The 23,920-nt window shown below is 44.6% G+C and overlaps 2 protein-coding genes across 2 annotated transcripts in view; both read right to left on the bottom strand.

Moving 5' to 3' along the window:
• The window catches only part of znhit6 (zinc finger HIT-type containing 6), a 34,213-nt gene extending 21,738 nt beyond the window's left edge, over nucleotides 1-12,475 (bottom strand). Inside the window, exons 1-5 of the mRNA XM_041840109.2 lie at nucleotides 12,273-12,475; nucleotides 11,922-11,987; nucleotides 8,825-8,931; nucleotides 8,568-8,653; nucleotides 7,631-7,734 (exon numbers count right to left, since the gene is read on the bottom strand). Coding sequence (XP_041696043.1) covers nucleotides 7,631-7,734; nucleotides 8,568-8,653; nucleotides 8,825-8,931; nucleotides 11,922-11,987; nucleotides 12,273-12,376 — 467 coding nt within the window. The 5' untranslated portion in view covers nucleotides 12,377-12,475. The remainder of the gene's footprint in view (nucleotides 1-7,630; nucleotides 7,735-8,567; nucleotides 8,654-8,824; nucleotides 8,932-11,921; nucleotides 11,988-12,272) is intronic.
• Nucleotides 12,476-13,496: 1,021 nt separating this feature from the next.
• LOC121532954 (collagen alpha-1(XXIV) chain) overlaps nucleotides 13,497-23,920 on the bottom strand; it is a 179,574-nt gene continuing 169,150 nt past the window's right edge. Inside the window, exons 60-61 of the mRNA XM_045205811.1 lie at nucleotides 15,373-15,612; nucleotides 13,497-15,128 (exon numbers count right to left, since the gene is read on the bottom strand). Coding sequence (XP_045061746.1) covers nucleotides 14,982-15,128; nucleotides 15,373-15,612 — 387 coding nt within the window. The 3' untranslated portion in view covers nucleotides 13,497-14,981. The remainder of the gene's footprint in view (nucleotides 15,129-15,372; nucleotides 15,613-23,920) is intronic.

Genomic DNA, 23,920 nt, shown 5'->3' with positions numbered 1-23,920 from the left:
ATACCAGGAATATGTGGTATCATTCACTCACTGTCAGTGATAAAAGTGAAGAGATGGCACAGAGGAACACGACAAGCACTTTCCATACAGACAAAATGGGTAGATGGTGGGAGGATGACATGTCATGTTGAGTAAGACTAGCTTGTGTTTACATACTGCCTGACTGCACAGTGAGAGCATGGCATAGGTCTGTCAGCTTGTCTCCCCGTCTGTTGGCCTGTGTGTCTGTTTGCTTGTCTCCCCGTCTGTTGGCCTGTGTGTCTGTTTGCTTGTCTCCCCGTCTGTTGGCCTGTGTGTCTGTCTGCTTGTCTCCCCGTCTGTTGGCCTGTGTGTCTGTTTGCTTGTCTCCCCGTCTGTTGGCCTGTGTGTCTGTTTGCTTGTCTCCCCGTCCGTTGGCCTGTGTGTCTGTTTGCTTGTCTCCCCGTCCGTTGGCCTGTCAATCTGTCTGCTTGTCTCCCCGTCTGTTGGCCTGTGTGTCTGTCAGCTTGTCTCCCCGTCTGTTGGCCTGTCAGTCTGTCAGCTTGTCTCCCCGTCTGTTAGCCTGTCAGCTTGTCTCCCCGTCTGTTGGCCTGTCAGTCTGTCAGCTTGTCTCCCCGTCTGTTAGCCTGTCAGCTTGTCTCCCCGTCTGTTGGCCTGTCTGTTTGCTTGCTTGTCTCCCCGTCTGTCGGCCTGTCAGTCTGTCTGCTTGTCTCCCTGTCTGTTGGCCTGTCTGTCTGTCTGTTTGCTTGTCCCCCCCGTCCGTCTGTCGGTCCCCCCGCCTGTCAGTCTGTCTGTGTGGGTCGATGGGGCCTAAAACACAAACTCCAGAAGCAGTCTGACTGTCAGCTTACATGGTCTGCAGAAATAAGTCAAGTTCATCAAGAAATGTCAAGTTCAAACCCACTTCAAATTGCATTCCTGCTTACTTTCCAGCCATGCTACTCTTCATGCAAATCCACCTGCAAGAGGCCCAACACCGTAGCAAAAATAAATAAAAAAGACTGATAACTCAGCTATTGAACGACCGAAACGCCAACAAACATTCTAGTTAGACTTGTTGTTGCTAAGGCCAAATCTAGGTTCCTACAAATCTCTTGTTGCTTTCAACAACCCAGTGGGGAATGGGCTTGGAAGAAGAGTAATCAAACACACCAGATTTCTGAATTCTGCAGCAGAACAGCTTGTGATCAGTGTGGTTTTGAAGCCTCTGGAAGTAATATTGTGTGCTCTACATTCATTCATTAATTATTTTGCTTGTCTGGAAGACAAAATGTTGAATTTGAACAACCTAAAAACCTCAGAGCACTGGAAATAACAGTGTTTCAACCTGTGTGTGCGTAAATTATTAAAATCTAGTGTGTGTGTGTGGAGCATAGTGTAGAAGTGAACTCCTATCAGTCGGAAGCAGGTCATCTCTCATCATGTCTCAAGTGGCCAGCCTTATTCTCACCAGTCATATCACTGGCCAGCACTAAGACAACCCTTATCAAACACAAACCCATGGCAACCACAGTTCCAAGGTCTCTTTGTCTAAGTTCTGTTGCCATGACAAACTTTATTATCAAGGTTCTATATTTTGCACTGTATAACAAACAAGAGTGTAACAACTGGCCTCCATAATATGTAATATGAAAACATATTGAAGCCTTGAAGCTCTGACCCATAACATATCTACCAACGCAGTGACCTCACACTGTAATCATTTCTAAAATAAAGCTCTGAGATGGAGGGAAAATGCAGATAGAAGAAGTATGTGTGCCCAAACAAACTGCCAACAAGGATACCTCCAACAACAATATGGTGTTTATCAAACTTGGGTTGCAGTTATACAAGTCACCTAATGGCTGGCTCGGTAGCTGGTTATCAGGCAGCTATGAGCTGCTACCAATGATGTGTATGGCTGCTATACCCTGTCTAATGAAATTGTTTTCAAGGTTCTGGGGGCATGGGGTGGCAATGGCATTATGCAAAAACACAGCCATGGCATACAGAGGCAGCTGCAGTGAATATCATTGCATTGCCATTTCAGAAGGTGCCTTTATCTCCCACAAAGAAAAGTGAAACTAGACAGCGCCAATGCACTGGTATGTTTGTGTGTGTGTGTGTGTGTGGGGGGGGGGGCGTCCTTCATATCCCCAGTGACTTGTACTATACCAAAGTATCTATTGCTAGTAAGTAACAGTTCTGTTTTCCATCCAGTAAAGTAGAACAAAGGGGTAGAAAGATGAGACATTTGCCAAGTTGACTCTTCAGCAGAGAAGAGAACAAAACATTGACACGCTTCTTCTTGAGGAGAGAAGAGAACAAAACATTTCCAAACCACACTTCAATTCAAATTATTACATAAAAATAACAAAAGTAACTGGTCTGTTTGCAAGCCAGTGAAGCCACAAAGAATCATCTGACCTTTGAACAAGAACACAGGGTGAGTTGACAGAGGGTGCATCCAAAATGGCACTATTCCATGCATAGTGCAATACTTTAAAAAGTAGTGCACTATAGTAGGGAATAGGGTGTTATTTTAGCAGCACAAGGGAAAGTGCCCTGTAATGTAGTGCTACAGCATGTACCTCCTCCTTCCACCCTAACAAATACTCCACACGCTCTGCCAACCATTACATATCTGTACCACCGGTTGATTTGGTTTGCAAAGTAGCGCAGGCCTGTAATTTCTAGTTAAACCCTTTATAGTGTACCCTCAACCTGTTTTTGACATCAGTCACCAGGGAGAGGCAGGCAGGATAAAAGCCTCTATAACCGGCCGCCAATTATGATCCCCCCGCTCTGGCTGTGTGTGTGTAATGATTGCCTTTCTCTGGCAGTATGAGTACGCAGCATTAATATGTCGCTAACCATCTGCAGTCACACTGCTCAAACATCTGCTTATTATATTTAATGCACCAAGTATATTCTCAAACCCATTTTCTCCTGCTGTGCTGTTTAGTTGATACCCTTTGTCCCAGTCTCCGTTTAGTTGATACCCTTTGTCCCAGTCTCCGTTTAGTTGATACCCTTTGTCCCAGTCTGTTTAGTTGATACCCTTAGTCCCAGTCTCTGTTTAGTTGATACCCTTAGTCCCAGTCTCTGTTTAGTTGATACCCTTAGTCCCAGTCTCTGTTTAGTTGATACCCTTAGTCCCAGTCTCTGTTTAGTTGATACCCTTAGTCCCAGTCTCTGTTTAGTTGATACCCTTAGTCCCAGTCTCTGTTTAGTTGATACCCTTAGTCCCAGTCTCTGTTTAGTTGATACCCTTTGTCCCAGTCTGTTTAGTTGATACCCTTTGTCCCAGTCTCTGTTTAGTTGATACCCTTAGTCCCAGTCTCTGTTTAGTTGATACCCTTTGTCCCAGTCTGTTTAGTTGATACCCTTTGTCCCAGTCTGTTTAGTTGATACCCTTTGTCCCAGTCTCCGTTTAGTTGATACCCTTTGTCCCAGTCTCCGTTTAGTTGATACCCTTTGTCCCAGTCTGTTTAGTTGATACCCTTAGTCCCAGTCTCTGTTTAGTTGATACCCTTTGTCCCAGTCTGTTTAGTTGATACCCTTAGTCCCAGTCTGTTTAGTTGATACCCTTTGTCCCAGTCTGTTTAGTTGATACCCTTTGTCCCAGTCTGTTTAGTTGATACCCTTTGTCCCAGTCTGTTTAGTTGATACCCTTTGTCCCAGTCTGTTTAGTTGATACCCTTTGTCCCAGTCTGTTTAGTTGATACCCTTTGTCCCAGTCTGTTTAGTTGATACCCTTTGTCCCAGTCTGTTTAGTTGATACCCTTTGTCCCAGTCTGTTTAGTTGATACCCTTTGTCCCAGTCTGTTTAGTTGATACCCTTAGTCCCAGTCTGTTTAGTTGATACCCTTTGTCCCAGTCTGTTTAGTTGATACCCTTAGTCCCAGTCTCTGTTTAGTTGATACCCTTTGCTAATTTCCTATCCCTAGAGAATCCTCTTCTTGTCTGTCTCTTTCTTGGAAACTCCCAAGATACAACAGGTGAACTGCATGCACACTGCCTGCATGATATTTAGGATGTAACCACTAACCATAACCATTTAGTTATCAGTAATGTTATTTCTATGGATGTAACCCTAAATGATACATGTAATCCTCCACCAGTGTTCCATGTAAAAGCAGATACTAGGCTATGTCTTCCTGGAAGAGAAAGGAGCCTGGCTACTCTGCTCCTCTTCTTACATAATGCTGTCTCACCTTCTGGCAATAACGCGCACATTAGAACTGCAAAACACCAGCGAGAGACTGGACTGAGAGGCATTATATTCAGAATGTAAAAGAGTGGACTGGCTAACATTAACTTTGTTCAGGGGCAGTTTTGATTGACATTACAGAGGGCACATTTTTATTTATAGTGAACTTGTGGGTTAAATGTTTGTTTCCTTCCATGCGGGGGGCGGAAGCAGAAATAGCAGAACGATGTCCCTTCAGGAAAAGTTGTCAAATATGGAAAGACGGGACCACCTGCAGCACAGGAAATCCAGGAAAATGGAAAAGGAAAGAGAAATGGAGGGACTGGGGAAAGAAACACGTCTGGGCTTAGGGCTATGGCGGGCCTCTTACACTCAAATGAGTGGTGGGGTAGCAGGTTGCTATAGAAACACACAGTCCAGTGAATCATCACAAGTAGGAAGTTATGATGCCCCCAGAGGCCAGGACATACGGACAGGTTTGGTTTAGCCTACATAGCCAGTCAAAGGGCTACAGGCAGCAATACATTACCCCACACCAGTAACTTATCAAATGTTGCTGCCTGAGCTGACACACACTAAATTGATCTGTAAGGCCTTTTAAAGACTGAACAGCACATGCCAGGTATACAGAGTTGAGTAGTGCCTTCATAAACATGCAGAGGACTGATGCCCCACAGATACATAACCTTTAAAACAACAGTGTTGTTGTATGAGAGGACTGGTGAAAACTTAACAAGAGCGCCATCCTGTGGCAGAGACAAACACTTCTACGATCTCAAAACATGACGCTCCTCAACCACCTGACTTCCATTCCCTACATAGAACAGATCATTTTTGACACGTGTGAAAGGTGTTTTGCAGTCACATTCTTCTCAAGGCTTAAACACTCATTCATTTCAACTAGCCCAAATGGGCCCCTTCATCCATCCATGGTATTTATTTGTTGATTTGTCAGGGACCATGTACAACGTGCCACTGCACCGGATTTAGCTAGATACACTATATATACACACAGTGCATTCGGAAAGTATTCAGACCCCTTGACTTTTTCCACATTTTCTTACATTACAGCCTTATTCTAACATGGATTAAAATGATTTCCCCCCTCAATCTACACACAATACCCCATAATTACAATGCGAAAACAGGTTTAGACATTTTTGCAAATGTAGTATTCAGACCCATTGCTATGAGACTCGAAATTGAGCTCAGGTGCATCCTGTTTCCATTGATCATCCTTGAGATGTTTCTACAACTTGGAGTCCATCTGTGGTAAATTCAATTGATTGGACATGATTTGGAAAGGCGCACACCTGTCTCGATAAGGTCCCACAGTTGACAGTGCATGTCAGAGCAAAAACCAAGCTATGAGGTTGAAGGAATTGTCCGTAGAGCTCCGAGACAGGACTGGGTCGAGGCACAGATCTGGGGAAGGGTACCAAAAAAAGTCTGCAGCATTGAAGGTCCCCAAGAACACAGTGGCCTCCATCATTCTTAAATGGAAGAAGTTTGGAACCACCAAGACTCTTCCTAGAACAGGCCGCCCGGCCAAACTGAGCAATCGGGGGAGAAGGGCCTTCGTCAGGGAGGTGACCAAGAACCCGATGGTCACTCTGACAAAGCTCCAGAGTTCCTCTGTGGAGATGGGAGAACCTTCCAGAAGGACAACCATCTCTGCAGCACTCCACCAATTACGCCTTTATGGTAGAGTGGCCAGACGGAAGCCACTCCTCAGTAAAAAGGCACATGAAAGCCCACTTGGAGTTTGCCAAAAAGCACCTTAGATTCTCTGGTCTGATGAAATCAAGATTGAACTCTTTGAACTGAATGCCAAGCATCACGTCTGGAGGAAACCTGGCACCATCCTGAGTGGCGCAGTGGTCTAAGGCACTGCATCGCAGTGCTAGCTGTGCCACTAGAGATCCTGGTTCGAATCCAGGCTCTGTCGCAGCTGGCCGCGACCGGGAGACTCATGGGCAGTGCACAATTGGCCTAGCGTTGTCCAGGGTAGGGGAGGGAATGGCCGGCAGGGATGTAGCTCAGTTGATAGAGCATGGCGTTTGCAACGCCAGGGTTGTGGGTTCGCTTCCCACGGGGGACCAGTATGAAAAAAATATATATATATGTATTCACTAACTGTAAGTCGCGTCTGCTAAATGACTAAAATGTAAATGTAAATGTGAAGCATGGTGGTGGCAGCATCTTGCTGTGGGGACGTTTTTCAGCGGCAGGGACTGGGAGACTAGTCAGGATCGAGGGAAAGATGAACAGAGCAAAGTACAGAGAGATCCTTGATGAAAACCTGCTCCAGAGCACTCAGGACATCAGACTGGGATGACCGTTCACCTTCCAACAGGACAACGACCCTAAGCACACAGCCAAGACAATGCAGGAGTGGCTTCGGGACAAGTCTCTGAATATCCTTGAGTGGCCCAGCCAGAGCCCAGACTTGAACCCGATCAAACATCTCTGGAGAGACCTGAAAATAGCTGTGCAGCGACGCTCCCCATCCAACCTGACAGAGCTTGAGAGGATCTGCAGAGAAGAATGGGAGAAACTCCCCAAATACAGGGGTGCCAAGCTTGTAGCGCCATACCCAAGAAGGGGCTGAATACTAGTAAATATTTAAGTTGTATTTTTATAAATTTGCAAACATTTCTAACATCCTGTTTTTGCTTTGTCATTATGGGGTATTGTGTGTAGATTGATGAGGGGAAAAAATTATGTAATCAATTTTTGAATTAGGCTGTAACGTAACAAAATGTGGAAAAAGTCAAGGGGTCTGAATACTTTCTGTATTTGGCTATTTAAGCCACACCTGTTGCTGACAGGTGTATAAAATCGAGCACACCGCCATGCAATCGCCATAGACAAACAGACAGTAGAATGGCCTTATTGAAGAGCTCAGTGACTTTCGACGTGGCAGTCATAGGATGCCACCTTTCCAACAAGTCAGTTGGTCAAATTTCTGCCCTGCTAGAGCTGCCCCGGTCAATTGTAAGCGCTGCTATTGTGAAGTGGAAATGTCTAGGAGCAACAACGGCTCAGCCGCGAAGTGGAATGCCACACAACGTCAGCACAAGAACTGCTTGTCATGAGCTTCATGAAATGGGTTTCCATGGCCGAGCAGCCGCACACAAGCCTAAGATCACCATGCGCAATGCCAAGCGTCGGTTGGACTGGTGTAAAACTTAACAAGAGCGCCATCCTGTGGCAGGGACAAACACTTCTCCGATCTCAAAACACATGAGGATCCTCAACCACCTGACTGAATATAGAAGTTGTTGTTTTTTGTGGGTTTCGGATTTAGGTCAAAGGGCCACCTGTATGTTTAGAGGTCCTCTTACAGAGGGGAAGCAAACATTGCCTTGCTTTCACTGAGCCAAAAACAACTGTTACAAAACACGTTAGTAAGTTGTGCTCTACTGAACATGGCCCTGATGTCTGGGAGGAACCTACTTCTTGAGACAGATGGTGGAGTTCTCTCTGCTCTTGGTGAATGTGTTGGGAAGGAACCTCAACGTGATGTTCAGCCTCCTCGCCTGGGCTGTCAGTCTCTTAGCCTGGAGAGAGAGAGGGGGGTGAGAGAGATAGGAGGGAATGAGAGAGCGCAAGCGAGCGCATTCCATAAACAAACGTCTGTGCTTACCTACCTGGTTATGCAACTGGTAAATTCACAAATAAATCCTCAATCAATAGAAATTATGGAAGAATGCCGCCGCCCAGACAGACATTCACATTACTTGCCAGACAGACTTTTCCCCCCTCTTTTGCTAAGAAGAATCAGTCTTATTTTGATAGATTTGTGACCACTGAACCAGACCGAAGCAAAAACACATTACCTCAAGCCATCATATAAAACTCTGCATGTTATAGTCTTAAATTAATCCAGGTAAGGGACTGGGCTGGCAGACTGTCGCTCTCTGAAAGTGCCATTTTCAATGAATGTCTGTCTGTGGTTATGAGTCTGTGGTTATGGGCTCCAGCTCAGCTCAAACCACATAGTTACCTGAAGAGCCATGTAGGCACGGAGAGCAAACCCAAAACCACACAATTTAATCATATAAAGAATTAATTTCCAAAAAAAGAGATTTAGTGAGGCAAGTTGTTAGAAATGCTCTAGTGTGTACCGAAACACTAAGAGATTATGAAAATAGAAATCAATATTGCGGTGAAGACAACCATAACACTCTCTCCGAGTCTTTCTGGCGAGAGCCCGATAGAAGGAATCACCAGCCTACTGTGTCTCACTGTCTGTCTCACTGTCAAACTTGTGGTTGATCTGGTGAGTTTCTCTCTCACTATGTAAAGCATTTTGTCTGATATATAAATATATCACAAATCCAATAACATACATTCAATCAATTAAATGAGAGGTGGTGGATGAATGACTTACTCTAAAGTTAACAGGAGGGCCGCGGACCAGGGAATCTCTGTTGGCGCTGTCTGCCATCCTCCCCGTGTCCTCTAGGAACCTGTAGTCTAGCAGGGCCACAAAGGAGACCACAGTTACACACAATTTAATGAATCTTTGTTTAGCCAGGATAGTCCATTCACTCAGCAACAATCATCACTGATTTCCAGGTAGTCCTGCCATCCACAAACCTTGGACGGTTACACGCATGCATGCACACAGCAGGGGGAGTGTCTCACCGCTGAGTAGGTTCATGTCATCCATCTTGCAGAGGGCCACGAAGGCAGTCTTGTCTCGAACTCCACTGCATCCTGACTCCTCTTTGTGCTTCTTCACACAAGGCAAGCTAGGGGACAAAAAATAAAGAAATAAGAGGACATTTATAATATAACATTTCATCAAAGTATGCTCTTTTGGTACACTCAGCACTAGAACTATAGCAAGAAAATAAGCTATGTAGAGGTTTTGGTTCAGCCATGAACTTTGAACACAACAGATTGATACAGTATCCAAGTCAGCTCCGGCTGTCCAAACACAAAGCATCCATTTAGGCACTTTGTAGAATACAAACTCTGCAATTTTCTTAGTAAATTGACTACTTAGAACTAAGTACCTCATTTTGAATTCAACTCACGCGAACCAGTGTTGCATAACAGCAGGTCTGGAAAAAGGCAAACCAGAACCCTGTCTTTCACTATGGGCAGAGTTGCATCATGCAAGCAGAAGACTGGGGATGGAGGGCAGAAGACTGGGGATGGAGGGCAGAAGACTGGGGATGGAGGGCAGAAGACTGGGGATGGAGGGCAGAAGACTGGGGATGGAGGGCAGAAGACTGGGGATGGAGGGCAGAAGACTGGGGATGGAGGGCAGAAGACTGGGGATGGAGGGCAGAAGACTGGGGATGGAGGGCAGAAGACTGGGGATGGAGGGCAGAAGGATGGACGGCAGAAGGATGGACGGCAGAAGTATGTACAGAGGAGTAAATCAGTGTGGAGATGTCTCACTGCATGCTGGGAAATGTCTGTGTGCCACTGAAGGAAGACCCTTCCCTTCCTCTCCTATGACAGATTGAAATCCTCTGCGTCTACGTCTGTCACCTGGGACTCACTGTGTGCGGAGTGATTGGGTATGGAGACTATAAAGAAGTAAGGCCTATAACTGGTTTCCACTAGCTAGTTTATATTATTAGCTAACCCCTAGGTCCACAAATGTACATTTTCATTATTTGACCTAGGCTAATAATGTACAACATGCCACTGCACCGGATTTAGCTAGATCCACTATATATACACACAGTGCATTAGGAAAGTATTCAGACCCCTTGACCTTTTACACATTTTCTTACATTACAGCCATATTCTAACATGGATTAAAATGATTTTTCCCCCCCTCATCAATCTACACACAACACCCCATAATTACAATGCGAAAACAGGTTTAGAAATTTTTGCAAGTGTAGTATTCAGACCCTTTGCTATGAGACTCGAAATTGAGCTCAGGTGCATCCTGTTTCCATTGATCATCCTTGAGATGTTTCTACAACTTGATTGGAGTCCATCTGTGGTAAATTCAATTGATTGGACATGATTTGGAAAGGCGCACACCTGTCTATATAAGGTCCCACAGTTGACAGTGCATGTCAGAGCAAAAACCAAGCTATGAGGTTGAAGGAATTGTCCGTAGAGCTCCGAGACAGGATTGGGTCGAGGCACGGATCTGAGGAAGGGTACCAAAAAATTTCCGCAGCATTGAAGGTCCCCAAGAACACAGTGGCCTCCATCATTCTGAGCTCGCCACCATTGGACTCTGGAGCAGTGGAAACGCGTTCTCTGGAGTGATGAATCACGCTTCACCATCCCGCAGTCTGACAGACGAATCTGGGTTTGGCAGATGCCAGGAGAACGCTACCTGCCCGAATGTATAGTGCCAACTGTAAAGTTTGGTGGAGGAGGAATAAGGGTCTAGGGCTGTTTTACATGGTTCGGTCTAGGCCCCTTAGTTCTAGTGAAGGGAAATCTTAACATTACAGCATACAATGACATTCTAGACGATTCTGTGCTTCCAACATTGTGGCAACAGTTTGGGGAAGGCCCTTTCTGTTTCAGCATGATAATGCCTGTGTGCACAAAGCGAGGTCCATACAGAAATCTAGTGGAAAGCCTTCCCAGAAGAGTGGAGGCTGTTATAGCAGCAAAGGGGGGACCAACTCAATATTAATGCCCATGATTTTGGAATGATATGTTCGACGAGCAGGTGTCCACATACTTTTGGTCAAGTAGTGTAGCTAATTTTAATCTGTAGTCCCATTTTCATCCGTGGTAGGATTGCGGTATCTAAAAGAAACGTCCATAATAATGTCAAGGGATCTTGATTGGTTTTCTCTAGGGCCTAGTTTCTTTTAATGAACAGTTGGGATGTGATCCAAACACAGACATTCACAAATCACAATCCACTTCAGACACTTGCTGACAGAGAGGTACTTGGCCGGGGGCTCTCAGACCATCTCCACAAACTATCTGAGGAATGGCAAAACAATGGGGAGACGTTAGAAACGTGCAAATTACCTCTTTCAAATCTTATTGAGATGTGCAGGTGCAATTTTGATAGTGCCATTCAGACTGACATTAAAAGCTGAAAGGTATTTCTAAGTAGGCTTCACTTGCTTTATGGGACTTGGATTTGATAGCTTCATACCACGGCCGAGAAGAATCACCTGGACATGTCCATCTATCAAAAATACCATTGTCTTACTCGCACATACCTTCACACTACACATACCTACACGGACAGTGCTCAAGAATAGACTACCTTCACATTTTTGTTACATAGCCTAGGCCTAATCAAAGGATTTTCAGCTTTACTGTTGTCTTGGGTGTAGAAGGGTTACCCAATCCATTTCTGACCTTGGAGGTGGTGCAGTCTAGCCCACCACCAAATCACTGACATTATTATGTTATAAAAACCTGAAGAGAAATTGGTTCCATCTTGATATTAAAATAAGTAGAGAATGTTGTTAAACACCTGGGGAGATAGGTTCAGCCCCAAATGGCACCCGTTTTCCCTGTATAGTAGACTACTTTTGACCAGGGCCCGATAGGCTCTGGTCAAAAGTACTGCCCAAGTTGCGCAATAGGCCTATAGGGAATAAGGAGCCATTTGGGATACATACAGCCATAGTCTTGTAAACAGCTTGAGTTTTAAGAAGGAGACGAGGAGAAAGGACACGAGGAATATAGAATTGAGAGCTTTCCATTGTCTTTCCCATCAGTGCAGATGATTAAAGGGAGAGCAAGCCACTTTATACTATTGAGATGCACCAGATGTCTCTCCTCTTACCTGCATGATTGTTTGAGACAGCCGGGACATCTATAATTCGCCTCTTCAGAGCCACACACACCACAACTGTAGAGATTAAATGAGAAGTCATGTTCAACAAACACTCAACATCACCAGCCTCAAAGGGGCGTGGACATCACAGCACGTGGGTACCCATGTGCTTTCCTGATAGCTTGTTATTTTAGCTACAAACATAACCAGCCACAATTATTTTACATACATTCAGAGACACAGTAAGGTAAGCTAGTAGTAATCACTATGGCTAGGTAAGCTAGCTTTCTGTGTTATTGAGCTAGCCACCATCTAGCCCACCAAGCGTTAGCTTAGCTAGCTAGCTGCCTTCCTAATTACCTTGACAGGGATATTTTTCTTTTCTTTCCTTTGAGTTCGTCTCCCAGACTGTCATTCTCGACTTGGCTTTCAGCAGCTGCGACTGTATCCACTGAAGGCAGCATACTTGCACACAAACGTGTACGAATTTATATAAGTTACTGTCTCGCAGCTCTGTTTCAATCAAAGCGGTCTGAAGTTTACCGTCTTCCGCTTCACGTGGAGAAAATATGTGACGGATGTATTCCGGTTTGGCTTGACAAAGCACAAAAGCGCCCCCTGGTGTTGGTATTCATGTAATATAGGACATTTGATGTGTGGAAGATCTCTCTCGCTCTATTCAATTATCTCTCTATCATATGCTGCATATCAGTCTGCCAGCCAGCCTCTTTCTCTCTTACGCTGCGTGTGTGTGTGTAGGCCGATGTATTTCAATAGGAGCTGTGTTGTTCTGAGGACTGAAGCTGACCATTTTAAAACTAAAGCCATTCTAACCCATATTGACCAGGCCCAGGGGAGATGAAAAGACAATAACGAAATATGCATTGTTTTTCTTGTATCTTTGTTGGGAGGAGACAAATGCAACAGTCTCCAAGGCGGGTCAAACAAGAGCAAACATCTGAAACCAAACTGTTCTCAGTATCTATCTCAAGAGAAGTCAGCCATTTTGTTTCTCATAGTTTATTTGCTTTGTCCCTATCCATGGGAACACAGGGCTTGTCATGCCATAGCATCTCTGTGAAGTTTAAAGGTCCACGCCAGTATTGTGTTGTCCCTGCTGGTGTTGTCATGGTAATTTAATCAACTTGTGTGTCTTATAAAACATCACATTTTGTAAAGAAGGAAAAGCCCAAGTGATGTTTATATGTAGCCTACACGCATTGTTTTTAATAGGAAATCAGTAACTCTCCTTGTTACTAGTAACTCTCCTTGTTATCAGTATCTATACAGCTTCCAGAAAAGTTTAAATGTTATTGGAACTGGGAGAGCGGGTGTCAAGAATTCAAAACGTTTCAATGAAAAACAGATTTTCAAGTTTGATGCCAGTGGGGCGTGTTGGACTTGGACTTCTCCGAATTTGGAGCGAACAAATAATACAGACTTATGAGTATGGGAAATCTGAAGTTGTACTGTTTATGATAAGTAGCTTTCTCTAATTGCAGTTTTTAACCAGGTCACTGTTGGACTTCAGAAATACTGTTATGAACGTCAACAAAATAACAAGACGGTATTTACTATTTTGGGATTAAAACATTTCATTTATTTAATGTCAACATATTTCATATTTACACAATTTTAACTTTATTCTTCGAGAGCATTTACTTATTTAATTACACTTTTTTCAATGTAACATAACTTAAGAACAAGATTGTTGCTATTTCTGATGTGTTCTGACTCTGGCCTATGCTAGCTGCCAGTATGAGCTATCAATCCCCATTGTAGTGAATGTGAACATATACAATGAACAGTCACATAATGTGTGTACATAGTATACAAATACACATTTTTACATAAATAGTTATTTGGACTAAGTTGGAGTTGACCAAATAGATCTCTGAGAGTATAATTTATTGGGGTACAGTAATGTGAACAAAAACAAAGGATATAAATAATCAACTATATAATGTCAAAATATACACAGGAAAAATGTCTCACAACTCACTGATGTCTCACGCTCTTGTGTCTGTTGCAGCACCAATGATAGGTTACCTCCTACCAAATAAAAATTAAAAGTAAAAGCTAAAAAATGTAATTTATCAACAAATGTTTCATATACATTTCAAATATATTTCAAATAAGTACTCTTACACAGATACAGATCTTGATGTAACCGGTACATACAACTTATAAGGACAAAAAAATTACTTGACACAAGCACCTATACTTAGAAGGCATACAAGCAGGAGGTAGAGCACCATCTTTCAAGGGCTGTGTCCGAAATAGAACCCTATTCCCTATATAGTGCACTAATTTTGAGCTCTATGTGCCCTGGTTAAACCAAGTGCATTACATAGGGAATAGGGTGCCATTTTGGACTTACCCAAGGTGTAAACGTCCAGCTGTGTTGGACAACAGATTCAAACATTAAAAATAAACAAAATGGCGGTCCGAGCTGGCGGTTGACCTTTGATTGAAAATGCAATATGAAATCTCTCACTCTTAATTCACAAGCTATTGCACTCTTATGACGCTTTGGTTGTACAGTATTCCTGTTACAAAGCCCCTAGAGCTTTCCTTCAGATAGCTAGGCCCCTTCTGAGGATGGCTGGAAGGGTGTTTATGGGGGAGAAGGAGGAGGGGGTGGGAGGTACAGTAGGGAGGGAGGTACAGGATTCGAGTTTTAGGAGGGTGTTGTGTGGATGAGCCCTATCCTGAGTTCAGGGACCAACTATCCAACGAACTCAAGCACCTTTTGAAAAACAGAAACAAAACAGACACACTTTACACATTTATTTGACAAATATTGGTATACACTGCTCTCCTGAGCTGGCCTAGTTTCCTGTGGACTGAGTTCTTCCGCAAAAGTCTGCCATCGATTGGACAGGGCGTTTGTCACTCACAAACACTCCATAAAGGGCATCCCAAGTGGGGGAGTAGACCTGACCAACTCTGCTTGGGCTTACAGAGATTTTCTTTGGTTTGGGGAGCAGCCATTTTGGCCTGCTTATGCCATGCTCGGTTTTTTATAGTTTATATTTTGGACAGACAGGCTAGCGATGGATGATGACCTCACAGGAAGCAGACAGGTCCCACTTCGAGGTGGCGCAGGTCGTTGGGCTGTGACGACGGTCGCTCCTGTATATCAATGATGGGGAGCTCGTAGCTGTCCTGAGTATGGAAGAAGAAGCGTGACTGGTGCCAGCTGCCATCTTGGATCTAGAAGGGAAAATATACAATATGAAGTCATTGACACACAATGGACGCCCGTATTCACAAAGAGTCTCAAAGTAGGAGTGTTGATCTAGGATCAGTTTTGCCTTTTAGTTTATAATGAAAAAGATTACATGGACAGGGAGTATCTGATCATAGATCAGCAATGCTACTTTGAAATGTTTTATGAATACAGCCTCAGGTCTGAAGTGAAAGCATCATATATCTCTTCCTCTCTCCGGCTCCTTACCCTGCATTCATCTAGTAGCACGTGAGGTTCAAGTAGAGTGTCTGCCTCAAACATCTGTCCGTTCCATCCCCTGAACCTCGGTGGTCTGACCTGATACTCCTGTCCTGGGTCATCAGCGCTGTTGGCGTTTGTGGGGCTGAAAGGAGGGTCACTCAGACAGTGGAAGGTAATGCCCTGACTGGCCTCTGTGCTCAAGAGGTGGAGGAACTTCATCTGAACTTTATGCAAACCGAACGACAGCTGTGGAGGGAGCATGGTAAGAGTTAGTGGAGATAATGGAGGCATCTCTTATTGTACCTCTCACTGCTCAATACTTCAGCAAACAGATGCATTCAGAGACCAGGGGTGTAGTGCTGCTGGAGCGCAGCTCCCTCACTCGTTTACATGTGAGAATACACAGAGCTGGTCAAATATATATCTGGAAAATGGTTTCTGAAGCTGAATCAATGTCCCGCAAGATCACAAAATGATTAATTAGTATTTTACATAACAGAACCTAATAAAATAGCATAGCATAGTAGGCCTATAATGTTACTGTTACACCAAAAACACCTCTTCATTTCTAGTGAGATTTTATGATGGTTAGCTGAAGCTGAATAGTCACATTTCTTTCCTCATGCTGCCAACACTCAACAGCGGGTGCCATTAGGAAGGATATATTATTTGATTAAAACAAAATACAGGCTAACAGTTTGTTAACACCATCTGCTCTAATTCGCTCACCAAACAGTAATTCAAGAAGATCTAAATGCATATTCCCATGAAACTGATTGAGATCAAATGATTGGCATACAGACGCAGTTTGGACATTTCACCGGTAAAATGTGAAGAATTATCATTCACGATTGACAGCGATGATGGCCTATTTTGAAACGAAGTATGCCTAACTTGGTGATTGAGGGTATTAAAAATAGACCATTTTCCTGAGACAATATATGTGGGCATAGGCAATTGGAGGATGCATTTTATGCATATTCTATAATCATATTAAATAGGCTAGGCCTACATCTGTCGGTACACAATTTGATAGATAAATTATGACATAATAAAAAAAAAATTGCATTACACCACTGACAGAGACTGATTATCATTATTTGGGCTATTTCACCCAAATTACACAATTGCATATTGGTTTCCTTGTAAGTGTAGCGCGTGGGGATGTGTGAAACTTACTCCTCAGCCTGTGTCCCTCTTGCGTCGCCTCATCAGCTAGCTTTTGAGGTGGCACGATCGACTGAGAAGCTTGAGGAGGGCGGTGTTTGTGAGGTAGAGCTCCCGAGTTCGCGCCAGGTATGGGCCGAATCGGGAGGAAGTGGTACTCGCTAAGCAAGCAGTGTGACGTCCTTTACATAAGCAGTCCATGGACAAGGTATGACAGCAATCCATGCTTGGTTTAGTTTCCCTGGCACTGTTTCCAAATACTAACGTGTTAGCATTTGTGGCACAAGTCATGGTCTTTGCATTTTTCACGCATCATGTCCAAATCACCCCAAAGTATCTACACGGAGTGTACAAAACATTAGGAACACCTGCTCTTTCCATGACATAGACATGACCAGGTGAATCCAGGTGAAAGTGGTCTTCTTTTGATTTTTTGTTTGTCTGCGGAGCATAAGAAGCGTGTTTTATGACTCAAAAAGATATCGGGGTGGAATGTTTCCTGTATGGATTTTCGTAGCAAGGTGCCTGTCAAGGGGGTTATTTCTGGTTTGGCGCAAGAAATAAAGGAAGATGATATTATTGAGGAAATCGATGGAGTGGTTGGTGCACGTTGACTGACCGGTTTGGTGGATGGAGAAAATAAGTTATCTTCATCCATGCTACTGTTCTTTGATGAAGAGTCTCTCCCTTCTCATATAAAGTTAGGATTCATGAGATACCCTGTAAGAGCTTTTGTGCACAAGCCCCTTCAGTGTCATACATGTAAAAGACTTGGCCATGTGTCAAGTGTGTGCAGAAGGGAAGAGTATCGTATGCCAGATGAAGTGAAATGCTGCAACTGTGGAGGTGAACATACACCTGAATTCCTGGAGTGTCCTGTTAGGGTGAAGGAGAATGAGGTGGCAAGGGTAAGGAGTGTCCTGTTAGGGTGAAGGAGAATGAGGTGGCAAGGGTAAGGAGTGTCCAGCGTGTCTCCTATCTGGAGGCGGTGAGAAGATTGGAAGGAACGAGTGGCGGGGAAGAAACAATGGTAGTAGAGCGACCAGTGAAGGGTTCTCATCAACGGAGGGATAGTGAAATGCTACATGTTAAAAAGGTGGACTTTGTATTATTTATTGCAGTGGTTATAAACTGTACAGCACAAGCGGAGAAGAAGTCTAAGAAAATTGGAATAATTGTGAATGCCGCTGAACGTTTTTGGGGTCTTCGTGATTTCACAGCCGAGGCCGCGCAAGAAATCCTGTCGGTGAATGTTCTGCCATCACAGGCCCCTGAGCCTGTGTAGGGATGTATTTTGGCGTGGACTGTGATTGAAGAAGTGGGATGGGTTTTCTTAGTTGATGTGTTTCATTTTGTATGATGTCGTTTTACCCCCTTCCCGGAATGGTTTTTTAGTTTCTTATTCAATACCCTGTCCAGCTGGTGGTGGTAATGCACCATTAACATTGGATGCCAACCGCCGTTGAACCCCATCGAAGAAGAAGTGGAGTGAGTACAGGGCTTAGCATGTATCTCGCTAAAAAGAGATGTCGGCTTGGAAAAGTTGAATACTGAGAAGACTGAGGGAGGCAGAGAATGGGTTTGAATCTGTTGAAGCTAGCAATAACAAGGGAGAGGGTATGTCGAGCAAGACTGGTGTCAAGGTAACCCGAAGTGGACTTGTGATGTTTCTTTGTGTTTCTTCAGATCAGAGGGAGCAGGCGCTCCGTGCGACGCAACTTGGGTCAAGATCTGTTTCTTGCTTTGCTCTTAGGAACAGGGCACTATTGAAAGGAGTGATTTCTGGGGTAGCGTTAAGTGTGGAGGTGGAGCAATTGAAGTTGAAGATTCCTGGTGTTTGTGATGCCTGCCGTTTGATGCGATGCAGACCTGGTGGTGAGTGTGGTGAAATAGAAGAGTCAATGTCAGTCGTTTTGAGTCAGAGTCTTTACCCGACAAGGTCATGTTAGGATATATCAGTTATCCTGTTCGAGCGTTTGTGGTGAATCCACTGCGCTGTTTCAGGTGCAACATTTATGGTCATGTCGCAGCAGTGTGTAGGTAGGAGATTCCAAGATGTGGGAAGTGTGCAGGAGGGCATGGGATAGAGGATTGTGTAGTTTCGGTGGATAAAGGTGTGTGTGTCAACTGTAGGGATGCACATGTTGCTGGGGATCAGAAGTGTCCGGGCGACAGAGGGAGGTTGAGGTGGCTCGAGTCAGAGTAGTGGCCCCCTGTGTAGCTCAGTTGGTAGAGCATGGCACTTGCAACGCCAGGGTTGTGGGTTCGATTCCCACAGGGGAACAGTATGAAAATGTATGCAGTCAATAACTGTAAGTCGCTCTGGATGAGAGCGTCTGTTAAATGACTAAAATGTAATGTAAATGCAGTGCAGAAGGTGTCGTATGCTGAGGCAGTGAAGAAAGTAGAGGAGGATGGGTCAAGGGTGAGGGATTCTGAGAGGTTCCCTGTGAATAGTAGATCTGTGCCAGCACAGAGGGATAGGCCAATAAGTGATATATGCTTCAATAAGGTTGGCTTCTTAGTGTTCATAGCAATGGTTATTGACTTTACCGCAGAAATGAAACGTAAATCACAGAAAATAGATGTTGAGGTGGCAGCTGCAGAGAAGTACTTGGGGTACGAGATTTGACTTGAGAAGAGTTACAGCGTGTGTTTAGTGGTAGTGTCCAGTCCTCTCAGGCTGTTGACCTGGGGTAGGATCACATAGGGTTAAAGTAGTGGAATAAGGTGATGCATTTTAATGAGTATAGGGTTTGTTGGTAGGGTAATTAAAATATATGTATATTATTCGGTTCCCCTTTCCCATTTTGTATCGCAAAGTGTAATGGATCTATACTATAGTTCAGTTGGGGGTGGTAATGCAACATATTGGATGCCAACCACCGTTAAACCTCACAGAAGAAGACATGGATTGTGTATGTGTGCCATTCAGAGGGTGAATGGGCAAGACAAAATATTTAAGTGCCTTTGAACAGGGTATGGTAGTAGGTGCCAAGAGCACCGGTTTGAGTGTGTCAAGAACTGCAACGCTGCTGGGTTTTTCACACTCAACAGTTTCCCGTGTGTATTGAGAATGGTCCACCACCCAAAAGACATGCAGCCAACTTGACACAACTGTGGGAAGCATTGGAGTCAACATGGGCCAGCATCCCTTTGGAATGCTTTCGAAACCTTGTAGAGTCCATGCCCTGACAAATTGAGGCTGTTCGGAGGGCAAAAGGGGGTTCAACTCAATATTAGGAAGGTGTTCCTAATGTTTTGTACGCTCAGTGTAAAATAGGTTTCCAAGCTCAAAAAAGTCACTTACAGATGATTTGAACATGATGTGCGAAAAATGCTAATATCAGTCCTGTGACTTGAATGGGATTTGTGCCACAAATGCTAACATGTTAGTATGCAGTGGTGGAAAACGTACCCAATTGTCATACTTGAGTAAAAGTAAAGAAACCTTCATAGAAAGTTACTCAAGTGAAAGTCAGCCAGTAAAATACCACTTGTCTAAAAGTATTCGGTTTTAAATATACTTCAGTATCAAAAGGAGAAGTATAAATAATTTAAAAGACGGCACCATTTTCTTGTTTTTAAAATGTATGGATAGCCAGGGGCACACTCCAACACTCAGACATTATTTACAGATAGCCAGGGGCACACTCCAACACTCAGACATCATTTACAGATAGCCAGGGGCACACTCCAACACTCAGACATTATTTACAGATAGCCAGGGGCACACTCCAACACTCAGACATTATTTACAGATAGCCAGGGGCACACTCCAACACTCAGACATCATTTACAAAAGATGCATTTTTGTTTAGTGAGTCCGCCAGGCCAGAGGCAGTAGGGATGACCATGTGTTCTCTTGATAAGTGTGTGAACTTGATCATTTTCCTGTCCTGCTAAGCATTCAAACTGTAACGAGTACTTTTGGTTGTCAGGGAAAATGTATGGAGTAAAAAGTACAATATTTTCTTTAGGAATGTAGTGAAGTAAAAGTAAAAGTTGTCAAAAATATAAATAGTAAAGTACAGATACCCAAAAAACTACTTAAGTAGTACTTTAAAGTACTTTTACTTAAGTACTTTACAACACTGTTAGTATGTGGAAACCATACCAGGGAAACTAAACCAAAGCATGGATTGTCCATAGACTGCTAATTTTTATTTATTTATTTAACCTTTATTTAACTAGGCAAGTCAGTTAAGAACAAATTCTTATTTACAATGACGGCCTACACCGGCCAAACCCAGACGACGCTGGGCCAATTGTGCGCCGCCCTATGGGACTCCCAATCACGGCCGGTTGTGATACAGCCTGGAATCTAACCAGGGGGTCTGTAGTGACGCCTCAAGCACTGAGATGCAGTGCCTTAGACCGCTGCGCCACTCGGGAGCCCAGTGTGTGCCCAGTGGACAGTGTGTGAGCTCTGGTTTCCAGAATGGGTCAAAACATCTACTGCGTCTGGATAGTTTTTAACCACATCAAGTGTACAGAAAATATTAGGTCTAATATTTCATAAACTCTGTCATTTATTCTGTCATAACACACACACACCCCGCAGTGTTGACATTTATGTGTGTTTGTGCAGATGTGATGGCTATCGGGGAAAAGGAGATGGCTCCTGTGAGATAATGGCCATTAAGCATTGAAACTGGCAATAACTGATCATGGCCATTAAGCATTGAAACTGGCAATAACTGATCACGGCCATTAAGCATTGAAACTGGCAATAACTGATCATGGCCATTAAGCATTGAAACTGGCAATAACTGATCATGGCCATTAAGCATTGAAACTGGCAATAACTGATCATGGCCATTAAGCATTGAAACTGGCAATAACTGATCATGGCCCTCTGTAGCTCAGCTGGTAGAGCACGGCGCTTGTAACGCTAAGGTAGTGGGTTCGATCCCCGGGACCACCCATACACAAAAAAACAAAAACGTATGTCGCTTTGGATAAAAGCGTCTGCTAAATGGCATATTATATATTATTATTATTATAACTCACAGGAGCCAGTAGATGTTTTGACCCATTCTGGAAACCAGAGCTCACACACTGTCCACTGGGCACACACTGGTTGAATGAACATTGTTTCCACGTCAATTACATTGAACCAACGTGGAATAGACGTTGAATTGACAAAAAATTTAAAAAGCTTTTCACCAATGTTTTCAGGATGTTGTTTTCCCTGAATAGAAGTCAAAGTCATGTACAGCAGGAGTTTCCAAACCTTGTCTCTCTTGAAACCCAGACACTTAGACGAAAGGAAATAAACTGTTGGATTCGTAAGTGTTCTTCTATTACAGCCAAATGTTTGACTCATTGGGCTTCCAAATAACTGTTTTTTGGTTAAAGGGATAGTTCACCCAAATTACAAAATTACAAATTGGTTTCCTTACCCTGTAAGCAGTCTATGGACAACATATGATAGCATTAATCAATGCTTTGGTTTAGTTTCCCTGGAACTGTTTCCACATACTAACATGTTAGTATTTGTGGCACAAATCCCATTCAAGTCACAGGACTGATATTAGCATTTTTCGCACATCATGTTCAAATCATCTATAAGTGAGTTTGTTGAGCTTGAAAATCAATTTTACACTGAGTGTACAAAACAATAGGAACACCTTCCTAATATTGAGTTGCACCCCCTTTTGCCCTCCGAACAGCCTCAATTTGTCAGGGCATGGACTCTACAAGGTTTCTAAAGCATTCCACAGGGATGCTGGCCCATGTTGACTCCAATGCTTCCCACAGTTGTGTCAAGTTGGCTGCATGTCTTTTGGGTGGTGGACCATTCTCAATACACACGGGAAACTGTTGAGTGTGAAATAACCCAGCAGCTGTCACAGATTCAGCCGAGGCTGCTCCTCCTCCTTGCTCGGGCAGGCTTCGGCGTTCGTCGTCACCGGAGTACTAGCTGCTACCGATCTATGTTTCTGTGTTCTACTTGTCTTGTCTTTATTGTTCACACCTGGTTCCCATTAGGTATTGATTACTTCCCTATTTAACCCTCTGGCTCCCACTGTATGTTGTGCGTGTTTGTTCATGTTTGGTTGTCGTCTGGTGAGTGGGTTTGTTTCCTCCCTGCGTGGAGGTTATGTTATTTACGTTACCTACGAGTAAAGTACATTTTCGATTAGCTCTGTGTCCTGCGCCTGACTTCGTCCTACCGCATTACACTGACACCCTGACAGAAACACGCACCAAAATATGGAGTCAGCAGGTACATTCATTTTGTCCGGAACAGTGGAGGAACGTGTCCAACAGCAGGCGACCATGATCCAGACTCTCTGCACCGCAATGGAGCGCGTGTTGAACATTATGGAGCGATGGGAGAGAGGTGGTGGTCCAACACCTCCTCCAACTACACAACCACCCACACCGCTGTCCACCCCTTCGTCACCTGGTCCAGTGGGATTCGGCTCTCGCTCCCGAGGGCATACGATGGTACAGCTGCCGGGTGCCAGGGTTTTCTGCTCCAGGTAGAGCTCTACCTGGCTACCATCCACCCGGCTCCCTCGGGAGACGAGAGCTTGTCCGCCCTCATCTCCTGACTGTCTGGGAGAGCGCTCGAGTGGGCCAACACCGAGTGGGGAGGAATAGACGCAGCGTCAGTACGCTATGAGGATTTCACCCGCCGCTTTCGGGCGGTATTCGATCATCCACCGGAGGGGAGAGCGGCGGGGGAACGTCTATTCCACCTCAGACAGGGGAGGAGGAGCGCGCAGGACTTTGCACTGGTCTTCAGGACTCTGGCTGCCAGCGCAGGATGGAATGAGAGGGCCCTGATCGACCACTACCGATGCCGCCTCCGGGAGGACGTTCGTAGGGAACTGGCCTGCAGAGACACCACCCTTAACCTGGACCAACTGGTGGACATGTCGATAAGGCTGGATAACCTGTTGGCAACCCGCGGACGTCCGGATCAGGGGCCGTCCATTCCATCCCCCAGCACCTCCGACCCTACTCCTATGGAGCTTGGATGTGCTGCACTTAGGGAGACCGGAAGGAGGGCCATCTCCTGCACCAACTGTGGCCGCGGAGGACACACTGCTGGTCGGTGCAGGGGAGGGTCTTTCAGGAGTCGAGGCGGTAGGCAGAGCACTGGTGGACCGTCTCAGGTGAGTAGGCACCCGACTCACCCAGAGCTCCCTGTTGCGCATATGTGTATTGATATTGTATTTCCAGAGTTTTCCCCTCATTCCCAGCATAAGGCGCTCGTAGATTCAGGCGCAGCTGGGAACTTTATTGATCGTCAGTTTTCCCGTCGTTTAGGGATTCCTATTGTTCCTGTTGATGTGCCCTTCCCTGTATACGCCTTAGATAGTCGCCCTTTAGGGTCAGGCCTGATTAGGGAGGTCACAGCTCCACTCTGGAT

This window comes from Coregonus clupeaformis, chromosome 20 (assembly GCF_020615455.1).
Source record: "Coregonus clupeaformis isolate EN_2021a chromosome 20, ASM2061545v1, whole genome shotgun sequence".
In the NCBI taxonomy this organism is placed as follows: Eukaryota; Metazoa; Chordata; class Actinopteri; order Salmoniformes; family Salmonidae; genus Coregonus; species Coregonus clupeaformis.
Note: the sequence above shows the minus strand (reverse complement) of the source record. Positions and strands in the feature narration are given on the sequence as shown.